At 30.6% G+C, this 20,184-nt stretch overlaps 2 protein-coding genes and 2 long non-coding RNA genes across 5 annotated transcripts; 3 read left to right on the forward strand and 1 right to left on the reverse strand.

Moving 5' to 3' along the window:
- Positions 1-519: 519 nt before the first annotated feature.
- LOC145964353 (uncharacterized) lies at positions 520-2,072 on the forward strand. Its single transcript, XR_014436435.1, has 3 exons — positions 520-938; positions 1,261-1,331; positions 1,626-2,072. It is a non-coding gene; the product is annotated as an uncharacterized LOC145964353 (long non-coding RNA).
- Positions 2,073-10,399: 8,327 nt separating this feature from the next.
- LOC145964282 (uncharacterized) lies at positions 10,400-10,717 on the forward strand. The gene is made up of 2 exons (XR_014436400.1): positions 10,400-10,431; positions 10,521-10,717. It is a non-coding gene; the product is annotated as an uncharacterized LOC145964282 (long non-coding RNA).
- Positions 10,718-11,148: 431 nt separating this feature from the next.
- Positions 11,149-12,584, forward strand: LOC145964281 (cell cycle checkpoint protein RAD1). The gene is made up of 5 exons (XM_083086864.1): positions 11,149-11,386; positions 11,469-11,690; positions 11,767-11,961; positions 12,050-12,325; positions 12,457-12,584. Exons 1-5 carry the CDS (start codon positions 11,288-11,290, stop codon positions 12,484-12,486), a joined length of 822 nt encoding a protein of 273 aa, XP_082942990.1. The 5' UTR covers positions 11,149-11,287; the 3' UTR covers positions 12,487-12,584.
- Positions 12,585-12,741: 157 nt separating this feature from the next.
- Positions 12,742-18,642, reverse strand: Fabp (fatty acid binding protein). 2 transcript variants are annotated; one of them, XM_083085877.1, is made up of 3 exons: positions 18,416-18,642; positions 14,554-14,825; positions 12,742-13,236 (listed from the first exon to the last, which is right to left on the reverse strand). In XM_083085877.1, the coding sequence occupies exons 1-3, from the start codon at positions 18,489-18,491 to the stop codon at positions 13,183-13,185; spliced, it is 402 nt and encodes a 133-aa protein (XP_082942003.1). In that variant the 5' UTR covers positions 18,492-18,642; the 3' UTR covers positions 12,742-13,182. The 2 variants fall into 2 exon arrangements, with proteins under 2 accessions (XP_082942003.1, XP_082942002.1); XM_083085876.1 differs by lacking the exon at positions 18,416-18,642 and adding an exon at positions 15,388-15,546.
- Positions 18,643-20,184: the final 1,542 nt, after the last annotated feature.

Raw genomic sequence — 20,184 nt, forward strand, 5'->3', positions numbered from 1 at the left:
GCGGCGTTTCGTTACCGCGTTTTCGCGTTTAGCTTTCTCGCGTCATCGCGTTTTCGCGCTTCCGCGTTGGACTTTTCGTATAAAAATCCCAATTTCATTATTGTCACGAGTCTCTACTTCTGATGCCAACTAACTAGGATTTCGAGTTTGCACACGTTGCTCTACAACGTACACTCGTGCTTCGTGCTTCGTCAAGTGATTCGGCTCGAATTAGTTAGAACTCGATCGATTGCTCGGAATGGTCGTCAATGGGTTCCTTCTCTTTGCTCGTCTACAGCCACACGTACTGCGTGTGTTAACCCTGTCGAGGAGTCGAGTGGATTCCCCTAGGCACGATTTTCGCTCGGTAAAAGGGGTTGCCTCCCCATTTTCTAAATTGCTGAATGTTAGCATTTAAAAAATGTGGGTATCCTCTTCTTTTGCCGTCTACCAGCCTGGTGTAGCCATATCCTGCATTGCGGGAAACTTCGTGTTCCGGGCGAAGCACCTGAAATCGTGCTTAGCGGGTCCAGGTTCGGTACGAGATAGGATAATTATGCGCGAAAAAGAGTTGGTGAAATTCATTTTCCTCTATTTCCGTCAATCGTTTCGTCTTCTTTCCGGTTTGGGCTTAGTCCTTGCTCATTGTATCGTTGCATTCCCGACCTGTTGGCTCGAAGCTGATTCTCATAAGTGAAATGGGATTTTCGCTCGTACCGAAACCGGGAGTGCCGTTCAAAGTATACACATATTAAGTATATACATCGCGCGACTAAATAGAAAATTTTTTATCGTACCGAAATAGTGCGGAAACCGTTTAGTATCGCGCGTAAAAGTGCGAAAATAGCGATATAAAAATATCGCTCGTGAGTGCGGGAGTGCCGTTAAGTATCGCGCGTCTAACTGAGAGGAGGAGGAGGCCTAGGAGAGGCATCGGGCGCCGGCAGAGCAACCTTCTGGTAAATAGTTTATTTATTTGCAATTATATATATTAAATATTGAATATATTTATTAAAATTTAAACAATTAATCGTGTAATTTGATTTTTATTTATATGATTTAAATAAGAGAGAATTGAAGAAAAAGATCTTGTAAAGATACAAGCTTTTATGAAATTATTAAAGGATTATTAATAATGTTTTTGTTTCTAAAATTTATAGAATTATTTTATTAATCTGCTATTATTATATGCATCGAATATAAAATTCAATGCAATAATTTTTGAAATATTAATTATTTTGAACGTTATTATAATTTAGATCTTCTATTTGTATGTTATAGATCGACCCAAATGATCTGAGAGGAGGAGCAGGCCTAGGAAAGGCATCCTGCACCAGCGGAACAACCTGATGGTGAGTATTATTATTTTTATTAATTGTGTATAAATAAGTAAATTAATTTAATTTATTAATTTGATTTATATGAATGATTTAAATAAGAAAAAATTGAGAAAATTTTTGTATAATTCTTTCTATAAAAGTTTCTACTTAAAAATATTAATTAATTATAAAATTATTTAATATTTGTATATCTATTTATAATTGCGTGCATCGGATATAAAATTCAATGAGTCCAATAATAATTTCTTAAAATATTAATTATTTTAAACATTGTTATAATTTGTATTTTATATTTGTATGTTACAGACAACGTAGCTTCAATATCAACTCCGCTGTTGCGCATCAGTGCCGGTAAGTGACAATCTTTTATTTTGAAGCAAAGGATTTGTAAATGCATGAAGAAATCCGTTGCTTCTAACTCTCGGTTGGCGGGACAATACGCGTGTAAAAATTAAAGTGAAAAAGTAAAGGAAAAATTTTTAAAATAAAGATATAGATGATTTTTATTGTAATTTTATGAGAGACATATACATGAAATTATTTATTTCCATTATATATATCGGCCTTTATAAAAAATAATTTTAAAAATATAGATTTTTAATATGTAAATATTTAAATATTTAATCTATAAGATAAAGATATTTATAAGTAACCCGCCGACCGAGAGTTAAAATGCATGCTAATTATATTTTATATATGCATGATGATTTATATTTTGCAATTTTTGACGACTGAATAACGTGCGTTAAAGAAACGATCATAATATCGCACGATCGATCGATTTTTTAAACAAATTAGTCGTCAAGATGAATGGCCAGAAGTAGAGATAACTGGCTTGAAAAATATTTACATGGTCAATATTGGCCAAAAGATGTGTTGCGCGGCTAAGGCCTAAATTTTATCGCGGATTTTCGGTTAAGACTCCTTAAATTCCTCATTATCGCGGATTCCTAATTAGGGTTCCCCTTATTTCACCTTATCGCGAATTTTTGCTGGTGTAAGCCAGCAAGTAGGGCGGCTAGGACTGTTAGGTCTGTTAGGTCTGTTAGGGCTGTTAGGGCTGTTAGGGCTGTTAGGGCTGTTAGGACTATTAGGGCATATAAAAATTAAATTTATTTTAAGGGAAAAACATAATTATTAGGACTGTTAGGACTATTAGAGCTGTTAGGACTGTTAGGTCTGTTAGGGCTATTAGGGCTATTAGGGCATATAAAAATTAAATTTATTTTCAGGAAAAAAGACATAAAAATATGTTATTTTTAGGAGTATTTTCATATAATTTATTTTGTATAAAATTAAATAAATTATATGTAAAGAATTGAAATTGATTATAAAAAAATTATAAATAAAAATAAAAAATTAATGTATGGAAAATGTAAAAAATGTAACTTAAATACATAATATACATTTAAGTTGCATTTTATTATACGTATAACATGTATTAGATTTAATATTTTATTTTTTATAAACTGTATTAATAATTTATTTTATCACTTGAATTCAAATGTGAATGTTATTAGTATCTAATATGATAATATTTATTTGATAAAATATTGAGAATAAAAAGTAATTCAAACTAAATAATTTTTTTTCTAAGTTATTTGAATCTATATACATTGATTATCATTGATTAATCATTTCAAATAATAAAAATTTGGCAATTTCCTTATGTTGAGAATATTGATACTAATAGCATCTATAATATAAATTGTATTATTTTTTATTTTTCATAATTTTCTGCACAAATGTATATAAATTGTAATAATGTCTAATTGTAATAATGTAAAAGAAATCTATTGTACATTACACGAAATTAGAAGAATACGTACAATAACAAAATTTGTTGAATTAACACATTTAATATATATTTGAATATTTGAATTGTAAAATTATTAAGGTATTTGGATAACTTACTTTTTATACTAAAAAATTATTAATAAATTCGAGAAATTTTCCTAATCGCGCAAATACTGTAAATTCAAAATACTGCAAATAAAAAATTCTTTTACATAATAAAGATTACTAAAAAAAAAGTATCAAAAGAAACACGATGTTAACCCAATAATTAGATATTAGCTTTTTACTCGTAAAATTTGTCGCGCTTTTAATATTACAAAAACACAAGTATATTCGAAAATAAAATATTGCGAAAGATTAAATATTATTGATCACGCGGAAATTAAAATCTGTAAAACGAAATAATTTTCTTTGATTATCGTTTTCAATTAAATGTATTTCGAGGATGTATTTCGTATCGGAAATGTATTTCGTATCGCGTTAAATATTTATTGAACGATTTTATAATAAATTATATTGCAAACAATTGCGTTATTTTCACGTTTTTGGACGTGATCGCTGTCTGGGCGAAGAAGCCTTATCGCTATCCCTCATGTCAAGTGGACGCTAGCAAATGCACGGTTCGTACTGGCGGATAGTCGAAACGATTTTCATTGTGAAGAGTTATTTCTTGTCGGTTTTGGGAATTTATCCGCAACGTTTAGTTCGGTGCTTCATTAAAAATTGGGAGTTTCCATTACAGAGTTGGAATTAAACCCAGGTTTTCTTGGCGGTTCCTGAAAACAGTGTTTTTGGCAGTGATTTAACAACGATCACCGTACAGTGTCTGAAATCGAATCACAAAATTCATTAAATATATTTTGAGAGAAGATATATTTTCCTTTTTTTTGTCAAAAATGTTCTTCCATTAATATCTTTTCTATTAATATCAATATTATATTAATAATGAAAATATTTAATAATAGTTCAAAAATGGATATAATAAATAAAATTCACTTTTTCAAATATAAATTTCATTTAATAAGTTTTTGCAGACTTTTTTGTGCAAAATTTTTATTATTTGAAAAGTTATGGTTACAAACAAGTATATTTTATTAATTAATTTTGAATTAATTTTATTTTTGGTCTCTTTTAAGAAACCACTTGCAGGGATCACTGGATGCTTCACTATCTCAGTATATTATAATTATAGTTTATTTTAGATAAGAGTGTATATATAATAAAATACATGTGCGTAAGTTGTGACGTATTTGAAAAACTATTTTTTTATATTATTCTTAATAATATATTAGGAATGCATGATATAATATAAAATGTGTGAGTAATTAAAAAATTCGAGACAAATCGAATGGGTACTCTGATATCAGTAAGATGTCTGCAAATTATTGTTACGTGCTAAGTGTTAACTGTTAAATGCAACAGAAAAATTAATTCCTTGATAATCTTTCATTTGATGTTGCTAAATATTCAAATTGAATTTTTTTTTAATCTCACTGTTATCAGATTTGATTTGTCTCGAGCACATTTGGTACCCTAAAATTATTATTCACATATTTAACCAAGCAACGATAAAAGCGCATGTATTTCATTTTTTCTAAATATACTTGATTGTAACATGTATATAAAAATCATTATATCCAGTCATTATTTTGTAAAAAAAGATATTTCTTAAAATCGAAGAACATGTTTTTTTCACGCGAATTTTAATCTCATATATTGAAAATGATAAGAAGGGTAACAGTCGTTAATCCGCTGCCGAAATCACTGTTATCGGGAGCAATCAGGAGGATCGGGGATTCGTTCCTTCCTGTAGAGGGACTTCTGATGTTTAATGAATCACTTAACTATTCGTTGTGAATCGATTTCGCGAGATCCGAAATAGAAGAAATAAGACAAATTGAAGTCGCTTTCCACTTTTAGGATCGTTCTTCTCTCTGTCAGATATTAACCAGCGTGTCACCCGGCAGAGGGATTTTGATCTGGTCTAATCGTTGGGCCAGTTATCCTTCGTTGAACGTGGCGATAACGCGATTATTTTAAGGAACATTAAAGTTTAGCCTGTTTGCAATTGTCCGCGGAACTAGATATATATTTTACTTTTGATCGCGAAATTTACATGAAATTGTATATTTGAAAAGAAATCGAGTATTAGATTCTGCATCCGCGTTTCATTCCTTACGTATATTATAATTATAATATTGTACAAATTATAATTAAAATGCGCCTCTAATGTTGCAATATTTTTATTGTCGCACAAAATGATAATAATTATATTGCGTGTGCGCACGTGGTATTCCGATTATTATAGAAATTATATGTATTGTGATTAAATATTACTATTATTATTAATTTATTTATTTATCATATATATTCGCGAAATTTAAACCGCGATTTTTTCTCTGATTTAATCATTGGGTAACATCGAAGTTTTACTTATCTTTTCGCGTCATCGAACATTTTTTTTAGAAAATCTTACAAAACGCATTAAAATTCCGCATTAAAATTACTCTTTCTTAATTGAGAGGAACATAATCGATAAATTTATTAATGATTCTTTTAGTCGCGATAGATGATCAGCTACGCTAATCTAAAAATTTCTAATCAATTTTACGTTGTACGTATTGCGGATATTTTCGTGTAATATATATAGTAAAATAATCTATGTATATATTCTACATAACAATTTTTTATGTATTATTTTATGTATTATATATAATGTATATTTTATTGTTATAATTATGTATTATATACTACATGTTTTCAACGAAAAATTTTATGTATTATCTTATGTATTATTAATTTTATATATTAACAATAATGTAAAATTTTATATATTAACAATTTATTTATGTATTATATATATATATATATATATATATATATATATATATATTATGTATATATAATTTATTATTGTTATTGTTATACATTATAGACTTTCAATTTGATTGTATCATTATATATTAAATTAATTTTGTAATTTATATTTTATAACTATATTGTATTTCGAGCTAAAGTAAAATATTATGTATTAAGTTATACTATTGTGAAAATGATAACAAAATTATGTGTAAAAGTTATTTATAACACTTACAATAGAGAATAAATCTTGAATAAAAGTCGAAAAATGGAAAATATATCTTGCAATATTTTCATTTTTCTAAAAATTGTCTTACTCTCCAAACTTTCCTTTCTTTTTCTTTCCATATACATATATACAATATTATTATAAGTCCAAGCGTGTATGTTAATGCTCTCAACATCATTATCCGTATTATTGAAAATATTTGTATAAATTCGAATACATATTTATTTGATGTTGATAGCATCACCAATTTATAAATTGTACTATAATTATAATATATATTTTGTAATATATTTTTATATGACTGCAAGCTATGTAATTATACACTATAATATTTTATAAATTCTTTGTATTGTTTTCTATTTGGAAAATTTGAAAAACCTACACTATTAAAAGAAAATAAAGTAAAAAAATTTTACCTCCTCGATGGTATCTCCACCTTAACGAAGGCATTTGCCGGGTGAGGAGGTTTGAGTACTTTAATGATCCGGAGAGCTATGCCGGCGGTAATTAGACCGGTATTCATACAATCTGTTTTTATATTTAATCATCTTGAATATGATCTTAGATCGCATCTTAAGATTCTGTTCAATTTCAATGAAATAACAAACATTTTCTAAATTTTACTTAAAACGATCTTAAATATAAGACTATATGAACACCGGCCTTAATTATTGGTAGGGTCACCCATGCCGGATAGGTCAAAGGGAAAGAGTCAGACTAAGAGAGATACCATTATTTAATTATAATTATTATATTAATAATTATTAATGTAATAATTATATTATAATATATTATAATTATAATAATTAATATTTATTATATTTTTTGAATAAGATAGAAGTAAAAGAATGATAAAATCATAAGAAGAAAGAAGCACTAACACCCTAATATGGTCTTGGGAATGCGACAGATCATAGCACTGCAAAGATTTGAAGAAGAAGATGCATTGGATAAAAATGCATAGTAATTAAGTGTTTGATGTCATTTTATAATCGCAAAATTTTCCATTAAAATTATTTTCAAACGAATAAAATTCATTTGATTTTCTACAGTAAGATGACATATACTCGTGAAATATTGTAGAGATAAATAAAGTTTTATATAAGAGACTTCGGAATTTTCGACATCAGAAACATTTTATTAATAATGTTTTCAAAGATGCATCAAGACACCTTTTGTTATTAATCAAGTGCATATGTACTTGATTACATCAGATTTTTACAATCGATTTTCTCAAAAATACCTTACGAAAGAAATTTTGTTCACTTTTTATTTACATTGACATAATAATTTTATTTACATTAACGTAATTAAGGAAATCATTTCTACATATATTTTGTTTGTATTCTTTAAACGGGTTCATAATATGTATTAAAACAAAAAAAGATTACACGCAGTTAATGATATGTAATAAATGTTAGTAAATTTATAATATATTTCCGTACTTTTGATCCATAATTATGGATCTAGTACGGATATGAACCAAGCGGTCGTTTTACCATGGGATCAAAAAGTGAATCTAGCCATGTAGTTCCATCGGCTCTGAAATGGATCTAGGAAGCGCCACTATACAACTTAGTAAAACCAGAGAGAAGCCTGAGAGGGGCCACGCTGCCATTTTTCATGGGACGCTTTTTCTACGTCGTATACTAGCGGCGCGTGCATCCATTTTACGCCGCCTGGAACTACATGGCCACATCCACTTTTAGGTGCCGATAAAACAGTCGGTTTTGGTTCATGTCCGTGCTGCATCCACAATTTATAGCTCAGAAATAACATCCCGCATATAGACGTAATTAAAATATACTTTGTTAGCTGCGCGATTTCTTTTCCACATTCAAGTATATATTATAAATATCAATATTAATGAGATGCTATTAATGAGAGCTATTAATGAAATAAGTTTGTGTAATATACGTGTGTAGGATATTTTCTCGTGAATATTATTCTCGATAGAAAACAGAAAAGATAAATTATATAAAATTCAATAAATTGAATTTTATTTACTAAACGATCTTAGAAGAAAGACAATTATAGACCATTTCCAGGAGATGTCACGTGAACACTACATATTTGATACGCAACATCTATAACTCTTTTAAAAATAAATATAACATTAAATATATTGAAACTAAATTTCTTTATATTTCTACTAGTTTATGTTATTGAACATAATTTTAGAGTTAACGAGATTCTTGCTAAAAACTAAAAAAACTAAAAATTAATCACATAAACCCAACATTTCTCATTCGAATAATTTTCTATCAGATACAATTTTTTACTTATCTAACAATAAGGAACAATTATCCGAATTATATCATGTTTGATGTCACTCTCGATCCTCGGGTCCGCTTATCTTTCCGAGCTGTCTAGTACGATTGTGAAGTCTGACAGAGAAAGCGAGACCACGAATAGAGTGCGAGCGAGTTGACCTATCATCAAAGAGTTCCGAAGTCTTTAGTAATCGGTTTTCTCGCTTTCTCTATCCATTCGCAACTCACGAGAATGCAAACATCTTATAAATTAAAAACTAAAACTTTTATTTTGTATTTTATCGATTTGAAAATAATTTTAATGAATTAATGAGATTTTTACGATTAAAATGACACCAAACACGATATAAATCGGACAATTTTTAATTAGTCTGATAATAAAAATTTGGATTATATATTTAACTACATTTATCCGACTTATGTCGTGTTTGATGTCATTTTAATTGCAAAATGCTCATTATTCCATTAAAATTACTTTAAAACGAATAAAATGCATTTTATTTTCTATTCTGATAAGATGACATACTCGTGACATACTATAGAGAAAGGGTGTGTCGCGTAAGAGACTTCGGAACTCTTTTGACGATACGTCATCTCGCTTGCTCTTATTCGTTCTCGCTCTCGCTTTCAATAATATCGAAAACTTTTTTTTCGTTATGTATAATAATTTATAATTTTAAATATCCATAAAATAAAAACTAAAACTTTTATATTTTATTTGATCTTTTTGAAAGTAATTAAAATAAATTAATGAAATTTTTGCGTTTAAAATCCCTGGCAAAAATGAGACGTTTGTTTGGCGTTTACATGAACGTTTGTGGAAGTTCGTCGAGAGTTTAAAAACGATTAATAAAGAGTTTGTAGAACAAAAATTGCAACACTGCAGCGTTTAAAAGACGTTTGTACGTTATAGCGTAAACGTAAACGTTTGAAAAGTCTGAGTAAACTCTGTACACGAAGATGTATCAACGTTTACTGAACGTACTCTGAAAAATGTTACCTCAGCATTGCAAAACTTTCATGTAACATTATATAAAGAGTTTGTAGAACAAAAATTGCAACACTGCAGCGTTTGATAAGCATTCAAAACCCAACAGCGTTATGTAAGTGCTCTTACAAAGTTTGAAAAGCATATAAACTCTCAGAAAACCCTCACTCAACGGTTGTTAACGCTTTATAAAGTTTCTTATTTTCGCCAGGGATGACATCAAACATGATATAATTCGGATAATTGTTCCTTAGTGTTAGATAAATAAAAAAATTGTATCTAATTGAAAATTATTCCAATGAGAAATGTTCGGTTTAATGTGATTAATTTTTAGTTTTTAGTTTTTAGCAAGAATCTTGTTAACTCTAAAATTATGTTCAATAACAAACTAGTAGAAATATAAAAAAATTTAATTTCAATATATTTAATGTTATATTTATTTTTAAAAGAGTTATATATGTTGCGTATCAAATATGTAATGTTCACGTGACATCTCCTGGAAATGGTCTATAATTGTCTTTCTTCTAAGATCGTTTTAGTAAATAAAATTCAATTTATTGAATTTTATATAATTTATCTTTTCTGTTTTCTATCGAGAATAATATTCACGAGAAAATATCCTACACATGTATATTACACAAACTTATTTCATTAATAGCTCTCATTAATAGCATCTCATTAATATTGATATTTATAATATATACTTGAATGTGGAAAAGAAATCGCGCAGCTAACAAAGTATATTTTAATTACGTTTATATGCGGGATGTTATTTCTGAGCTATAAATTGTGGATGTAGCACGGACATGAACCAAAACCGACTGTTTTATCGGCACCTAAAAGTGGATGTGGCCATGTAGTTCCAGGCGGCGTAAAATGGATGCACGCGCCGCTAGTGTACGACGTAGAAAAAGCGTCCCATGAAAAATGGCAGCGTGGCCCCTCTAAGGCTTCTCTCTGCTGATAGTAAGAAAACAGTGCATTTTTTAGTTCAGAGGAAATTTAGATCTTTAGATTCAAAACTTTCATTCGCTTTAATATTCTAATGAATCTAGATGAAGAAGAAAACGTCGGCTTTTCACCACCTACCATATACGATCAACAGTATCCAGATTTCGTAGACAATATACTAAAGGAAACAGCCGATGATTTTGAAAAAGAAAAAAAATGTACGTAGTTTGTTTAAAGTAGAATTTATTGATTATTTGTAGAGAAAGAGATTTAATAAACTCAGAACGAGAGAGAGAATAAATTACAAAATTTGAATATCATGATTATCTTTCTGCTTGTCTTGATAATTTTCAGTTTCTGACCAAAATTTGTTAAAACTATATAAGTTATTTAATGGAACATTTGAAAGAGCCTTAGATTTGTATGAACAACGACGAGTAACACAAGTTTCGACGTCTAGTACGATTATAACAGAACCATATAAGAATGCAAGCGAGGCCAGTTGGTTAATGCAAGTTAGGGGACACTCTGGAGCATCGTATACACTTTTTCCTGAAATAAATTATTGTACTTGTACAGCTTTTAGGTATAATTCTATATAAATCACTTGTGAACTTTTTAATAGAGTAGCAAAATTATACTTTCAAAATTTTATACTTTATAATAAATAACTTATATATGTTATAAAAAGTTTTAACACAATTCTTATAATGTTATAGACATCAGGTACTAGGAGATCGGTCTGCTTTCACTTGTAAACATGTTTTGGCAGCTTGGTTAGCCAGTGTTGATAATGAGAAATTATTACACCAGCAATTAACACAAAAACAGTTTGATAATTTACTGTTATATCAGGTTTCGTACAAACATAATGCTCTCTAATGTTGAAGATTACTTATTAGTTGCAAAAATGGGATTAACAAATTTAAAGATTGTAATACAATTATTAAAAGCTATCAATTTTAAAGAGGTACTTCAGATATATTTATATTTATGTTTGTTTTTCTACTGTGATGCAAAATATTCATATATATTCAAATATTACTATTCAGACTACAGCTATTTGCTACGGCAGTGAAAATGGATTAAAAATTACAGTAGAAGATGCAAAATGTATGCAGGCTATTGTATATATTCCATCAGCAGTTTTTGATGAGTTTGAATTAAAAGAAGATGTAATCTTTTCACTAAGTTTAAATATATTAGTAGAATGCCTTTGTATGTTCTGGCCTGCTTCACAAGATAATTCAGTTGCAGTGCAAATATTTTATAAAGTAAACTGAATGTTGGAATAAATCTAGTATCATATAAATTTTAAAGCAATATTAATAATATTATTATCTATCATAGGGTACAGGTTTTCCTTTGAGTATTATTATTGAAGAAGATGGTGTAATAACAGATTGCTCTTTGAAAACGCTAGAGACAGATACATTATTAGATTTCCATCTAGAAGCCGAAAACATTGTAAATAAAGTAGTGTTGCAAACGGAATTGTTAAAGGATGTTATAGCAGAATTAGATCCAACTAGCGAACTAGTAGAGGTATAATGAGAATAATTTTATTAATCATTATTTATGCTGAAGTAATATTTCAGTTTCTTAAAAAAAAAATACAATGTTCACGTTTTAGTTTCATTTATCACCAGATGAGCCTTTCTTCAGAATTAGTACAAATGGTCTAGGCGGTATTTGTCACATTGATTTGCCTCATGATAGCGCTCTAGTAGATACCTTTCAATGTACATCAACGGCAACATCCAGTTTCAAATTAATACACATTAAACCGGCAATGAAAGCGTTATCATGTGCTAACAAAGTTTGCCTAAGAACCAGTAACGCCGGACTATTAAACTTTCAATATATGATAAAAACCGAGAATGGGCATACTTGTTACATGGAATATTATGTAAGACTTTTTATAACAAAGTGTAGTTATCAGAGTGATCATAATTAATTTTCACAGCATGCATTCTATACAAACAGTCAGTTAATATGATACTTTTGATATAACAATTTCATTATTTCTTTTATTTACAGATATCTCCATTAATAGATACGGACGATTAAGTAGTGATAATATGGGTTTAATACATATTAAAAATCGAAATATGCCTATTTTGTAAAATTCTATTACTAAATAACTAAATATATTTAATATATTTTCATTGATGCTCTCTTTTTATATATCTTCAGATATCTTAGATCTTTTTTTTAAATATACAATTTTATTTTTCGTCATATATACGCGTTCTAAGAAAGTTACAAGGTTTAGGTTTATAAAAAGATTGTGATGAAAATGCATGTACACATTTCCATTAATCATTATTTGTAGAAAAAAAACTTTTTATTCATATTCATACAATAAGTAAGGCAGTTACACTGCTTTATGGAACATAATTCACCGACAATATTTTATCATATAATACGTAATACGTAAATATATTGGAAAATGTGCACAACGTAAGCGACTAACGTTTTAATTATTATTTACTACACTCATTTTATAATCACATGCATATATTAAATATGTAAATTCTAACTTTGTAGGAAAAGAATATATTGTGTGTAATTTTTTCAATTATATTTCAACACGAGTTTTGAGTGGTTTACATATGCGATCCAATACGCGCACACCAGAATATAAACGTATTTTATTGTGCTCCAACGATAAGATTTTAAACAATAACTTTTACACCTTTTGCTTCTAAAAGCATATTGCATAACCATACATGGTTGTGCATGCGTTTCAGTTTTTAAACTGACTTATTCCTGGAGTTTGTACACCCTTGTGCAAATAATGTCATCAACTTTCATGATCTGTAATAGAAATAACATAATTTTAGTAAGATTTTGCCATAATAATAGTAATCTTTTGTATCAGTATTGTGACAGTAATTTCTACGCAAAATAAACAGAGGGAGAAGGAGAGAGAAAAGAGTGCGGGAATTATTTGAGCGCCGGTGTCTCACGGCATTAACACGTATCGCCAGACGGATCAATGGATCTTTATTGGCACCATTTTGGATCTCGGAGCTGCAGAATTGTACGTGTCACGAACAGGAGAAGCGCACGCGATAATTGGCCGGACATTTGACGGATCATTATAACATTAGCCGCTCGTGCAACGGTCCCTTGATACATTGCGTTCCTGCACGTAGCTTTTGTACTTTAATCGGGAACCGCACAAGCGATATACGCATCAAAGTTTTGAAGAAGTCTTTAAAGAAGAAGGATATAAGCACGTACGAATATACCTTCCATTACGATTAAGTACGTCATTGTTATAATGATCAAATTTCTATTCAATTACGAATTATTAATACATACTATTCGAGTGAACATACTGAGATATTTAAAACAGTATTCTCTTGAATGTTTCTGTTCAAAATAGATAATAGAGAAAATTGCCTACTTTGAAGGAGAAATATAATGATAATTGAAAGATAATTTTCCTCAAGGTAATAATAATTTAACTATTTTCTCTATGTTTGCGCGCAGACAAAATAATAAAAAATACACTATTTTATAAATTTCACATTACAAATTAATGATATTATTTGTTATTATATTAATGACATTCCGTTCAAATGTTTTTAATTATTTTCAATATAATAGAAACACAATTACACAAATTTATCAGTTTATAATCTTTGCAAACTTGTATAGGAAACATGAAAACATAAGATAGTTTTTGCTTGTATACTTGGTTAAAGGTCATGTTATCTTGCTATCCCAAGTACAACGATCAAGTATTATTGATCTAAAAGTAGCAAGATATGAATAATAAAATCTCTCACAGCCACATAATTGTAAGTTTACATAACAACTTTATCAATTTATAAGACGTTGATTGTTTTCATGTGTTAAACGTTTTTTACATTTTAAATGTTGATTTCAATTTTTTATATCAATTTTGTATGTAAATTTCAGTCATAAGCTATATTGATTAAGTGTGTTGTATAGCAAAAATTATTATTTATATCTTACTAGTTTTAGATTATTAATAACTTGTGCTGTTTTATATTATATTATTCTATTTAATCGTTTTAATCAAAAATTAACAATGTCTTTATTACGATGCGTAACTAAATTAATGTAACTAAATTAATTTTTCTGATATTGAAAATTGCTTACCGCTGTCATCTCCGTAGGTGTGAACTCCCTTTCAATCGTAGTATCCTTCTCGCCTTTCTGCACCTGGATGAGTTTGTTACCTTCCAAAGTGCAAGTACTCTTCACTTTTCTGCCGTCCGCGGTCTCCTCGTCGAACTCCTCGCCGAGTTTGAATTTGATTTCCGTGCTTTTAAAGGTACTAGTTGTCTTCAGAGTGTACACTCCGTCTTTCTCCGTCAACTCGACGACAGGACTGACAGTAGCGCCCATTTTCCGCGTCACCATACCCACGCCTGAAATAAGGTGAAAAATACTTTTTATTAGCTTTTTCTATTATAAGAATTCTAATTTGATAGATGCCATTTTTACATAAATGACTCGTTTTTTTCATGTTTAATTGTTAACATTTTGCAAAGTATAATTTGAAATAGAAAAATATCAAAGCTCCTTCCATATGGTAACAAATTCACATTAATATATACTTAAATTAATTGAAAAGATTTACATTACAAGATTTGAAACGTGAAAAAAATGTAGCCCGAACAAAAATTAAGATAAAATTATATAACTAACGAAGGATATATTATGATATCGTATTGAATTTTGATAATCTTTAAATTCCGTGTCTATTAAAAATCCTCTTGTAGTTAAATGGAAGATGAAATTTTGTTATCAGCTTGCACACTTGAAGTTTATCTCTCTCGAAAGACTTCTCTTTTCGTTTTTCTATCACTATAATTAATTTAAAGACCAGTAATCCCACATTGTTGTCAAGAAGTAATCGGAGATAAATCATTTGTAAAAAAACATCACGATAGTTGTCGGATAATCTATCAAATACGCGTGTCGTCTCACCTAAGGTTTTCATGTATTCGTCGAATTTTTCACTCGTTTGGAGCTTGTAACGTTTGCCTAGAATACCGGTTAATATCTCGGACGACATTGCTCGATGTTTCACCGATGCTTGCGTAAACGAAACTGACTGATGGCGCGGGTAGTTTGCATGTTTTATACACAATTGAGACTATACATATCGATTATACATCTAGATAGGTAGGCTGAGTCGTTACAAACGGTAAAAGTGGTATCTCCGAGTTCGAGGAAAGATGAAACTTTGGAGTTTGAACCCAGTCCGTGAGTGAGTGAGTGTGCTATTTATAGACTGCGAAAAAATTATCAAAATGATGTATTAACACATGCAAATTTATTGCAAGTTCATGATACACTAATATGAGATGTCGAATATTAATATCGAATTAACAAGAGTGCTTTGAATGAAAATCTAGAGATCTCTTCTTTTACAGTGATTTTTTTAACTGTAGAATAGTTAATCACATGTCTTTCCTCATTTTAAATGCGAGCATAAGCTGTATTCTAATATATTTCCATAGAAATTATTCTGATGAGAAGAATATGCAAATTATCAGTGATAGTGAAATCTGTCATCATTGGCCCGAGACGACATTGACGATTCACTTGATTAACATATTTAGTGGACTACCATAATTTTTACATCAAAGTTATTAGAATGCAACGCGATTAAAAAAATTATTCGTCTTTTACAGCGAATATCATTTGATTTGAATTGATTTGATTAAAATGATTTCGTGGCTTTTTAAAATCGTATTCAACAAATGCATCGCGAAAAAAGATATTTTTCTAACAATAAGTGATTTGACGAGAAAAGCGATATAATTTTATCTTGCGACCAGATGATAACAAAATATCAAGTTTATATTTGTGCCGAGCCGATGACGTTTATTGATTTTATCGTCGCCTTGCCGCGGTTTCGCATGTATGTGTTCTCAGAAAAAAACGAACTTTATTTTCTGCGTCGTAATCGACCTGATGCATGGCGATGCGTCGAAAGACGCAGTGCGTCTAGACTTGCTCTCTTATTTAATTTCCGGCGAACGACTCTCGATGATTACCGTAACAACGTCGAGCGAGGGTGGGAATGTTGACAGTCAATGCTTCTGCAAACTTTGCTCAATCCGTTGTATCAAATTGCTGATATGATAAGAGAGAGAGAGAGAGAGAGAGAGAGAGAGAAGCAGAAAGAATATATCGTGATGTTATCTATTTTTTCTCTTTATCTATTTCTTATTTTTAGATCGACAAATATTAGATATGTAATCAATTTCAATAAAGATGCAGTTTCGATAAAGTCGAGGAAAGGAGAATTATTCTCCTTTTATGAAAAAAAACAAGTATTTATTTAAGAATTTTTTATTTCAGAAACAAGATTTAATGTTACTTACTTTCGTCATTCGTCAAAAAAAGATACATGATCGATAAATCACGAATTCTACAATACTTCACAAGAAATTTAAAAAAAAATTGAAAATCTTTGAAAATGCAAATGTTTTGAATTACGCGTAATTACGTGACCCGTGGCTAAAAATTATGATTTATTAATCTCTTTGATGAATTAATTCTCAAGTGTTAAATTAGACAGTCAATCAGACAATCTGCAGTACACAATTAGAATTAAGATCGAGGTCAGGTCATTGTACGAAGATGAGAGATGTAATTTGACATATTAAAATTGATTACCTTTCCCGTCTTTATTGATACCTTACTAATGCATAAGTGCGACTCCAGCACAATTAATTAACTGATTAAATTTATGGTACAAATATAGGCGAAAATGATTTACATTGAAATTTTATATATATATATATATACTTTTGTGCTTTTAATAAACGAAATAGCTGTGAATAGACGGAATTGTGTGTTGAAATTAAAATGGAAACATTTAAAATTATATATTATTACTATTTCATATTTATATAAAATTATAATTATTATATATCTCGACCGATCTGCCAAGATTAATATGTCTTTCGATGATATTTTCGAGCACATATAATGCTCTCTTGAAATTCTATGAATAAGCAAATATTATTTTTGAGTGTCATGTATCGTTCTTTGAAAGGTTCTTTGATGTTTATATCGTACTTTTCGTGTCTTTCAAATAATAATCATATGTTTGTTCACGTTCTGTACATGCTCGCAAAACCGCAATATGTCTATACCTTCGAATATATATAACATTACAAACATAGCGTGTCTTAATAACAGATCTTATTATGATATAGCATATTCTCATAATATGTACATTTATCGGTTATTTATACACAATTTAGATCGCGCGATAATAAGTTATTTACTAAAGAACTCATTCTATGGATTGTCTTATTATCGTTTATTACTGTACTAGAGGACTCAGATTTTTTAGGTGTCTCTCTTTAATAATTTGTAATAATTATTATTAAAGATTTGTCGTATTGTCAATGGATATTGTGTACGAAATTATCTAATTTTGTAACGCGAGCAAAACTATTTTAAATTTGTATCAGAATCGAACGATGCAATTTTATTTATCGTATTTAACATAATAAGATATTTATATTAAAATGAGGCATTTTATACTAAACACATGATGATATAATCCTTTTTTTAGGAAGATCTTTTTAACAGAGAATAATACGTAAAGGAAAAAACTTGTTAAATATTGCGCAACATTCAATATCCGGCTGTCAAGATTTAAAAGAGATTTGTAGAACAGATCAATCGAATTGGAGATTAAATTAACACAGAATGTCAATAAAACTGCAACAAAAATATTTGATAGTGTTTTAACGGTGAAATAGTAACATTTCAAATTGGTAAAGTATCAGACAAATAACTATAATCTAAAACAATTGCTATGATTAATTACGAGGATATTAAAGAGGACGTATCACTCTTTTCAGGTTTATCATATATCTTTCCACGCTAATAATCAATATAAATACAATCGCGGATTCTAAATTAAGACTTCTAATTTCACCTTGGATGATCGAAACGATGCCAAAAATAACACGATTCGATTACGTACCGAGTGCCTTCATGAAATCATCAAAGTTTTCGCTACTAGAGAGCTTGTAACGCTTTCCGAGAAATTCGCTGGACATGATGCTCGAACAAATGCTTCCGGTAACCCGTGAAGAACGAGAAGAGTGGTTGGCGTAAGATTGGTCGATACAGCCGAGATACCTGACAATCTGCTGCTGATCCGATCGTCACGTTTATACGAACTGATGCGAACTGAGCAGATATCAGGATGAGGATGAGGAGTGCCTAGATATGAAAACTCCGTCTCCCTCGAACTATACTCACTTCTCTCTTTCTATCTCTCACTCACTCTCTCTCTGTCCTTGTCTCTCTCACACTTGCTCTCTCTCTCTCTCTCTCTCTCTCTCTCACGTTCGCTCGGTCTACCTTCGATGCGGTCGTGTTCCCTCCCTCTCCGTACTTCCTTCTCCTGCTCTCACCCGAAGCCGCCCTTTTCCGTCGTTAACTCGCTCCGTCTCTCTCTTTCTTGACTCTCCATCCTCTCCTCGCTCCCCTTACGGTCCTTGCGCCCTTCCACTGGCAAGTTCGAAATTCTCGATTCGCTCACCCGGATGCTTCCCCCTCTTCGAAATCTATTCGCAGCTGCGGCGCAGGACACCGGTACGGTACCCGACGTCATGCACAGGCGTAATGTGTTCATCTCTTTCTCACTCGCGTAATAAGTACGTAGACTTTGTATTCACATATGAATGTATGACTTGTCGGGCAATAAATACAACTCTGCCAACTAGAAGAACTATAAAGCCACCGCGGCAAATTATTACATATCGATCCAATAAATATGATTATTAGAGAACAATTACAATTTATTATTACTTTGATTTCAATGGCATTGAGATAGAAAATATTGCGATTAATGCTGACAATTTGTTCTTCAAATTGAATACAATAAGCGCGATAATTAGTTCGATATGTATTAGGCGATTGACACAAGGTTCAAGAACGGCGCAAAGTCGAATAATGTTTACTTTTGATACTCGCTATGCGTGACGCGGGGTACACGTTGAATCATACGATTGCTCGTTCCTTATTGATCGTTGGATCAGCGCGCGCGACTTTGTGACGAATCGTTCCTACGTTTGAATAAACGGCACTTACTGTGAATTAATGCCACTTACTGTCCCTTGTAATCTTCTCGTAATTTTACGTTCAAAGTTCTACATTACACGGCTTGTTATTCGTATTCCGATTCTCATACATTCATACGAGACCCTATTTTTATCACGACACTTGTACGTACGATATCGTGTCTTATCTCATTCTTTAATGACTTGTTTTACGGATTGTATCATTAAGATATTTGCAAGCAATCTTTTATTAATTTATTCGTTGCACTTTTTCTAACATTACAACGAAATTAAACCGCCACTGAAAATACCGCTCCTCAACTTTCCCCCTGTATTTTTCCCAACAGTTTTTTAAAGTAAAGTAATCCAATAATTAAAAAATAGAAATTTATATATAGATGCGATATGTAGGACGTAGTTTTCCATCGGAACAAAATGTAAATACATCGGAAAGATAAGCGTTAAAGGAAATAGCGTGTGACTCGTGGCGATTCCACGTTTGTCCGATACGATAGCGTCGATTTCGTTGGCGATCCGCAACGGCTGCCACGGTCGATAACGGTGCGGTGGAAACGCGTCGACGTTGCCGTGACCACGCACACACGTTCGTCGCACACGCGACTATGTCGCGTGATGTCGCGTAGCAACACGTGAATTCCGACACCGAGGGCGGAGAGCTTGGCAA

Source organism: Camponotus vicinus, unplaced genomic scaffold (genome assembly GCF_025532165.1).
Source record: "Camponotus vicinus isolate PSW18456_S1 unplaced genomic scaffold, iyCamVici1.0 SCAF_13, whole genome shotgun sequence".
NCBI classification, from domain to species: Eukaryota; Metazoa; Arthropoda; class Insecta; order Hymenoptera; family Formicidae; genus Camponotus; species Camponotus vicinus.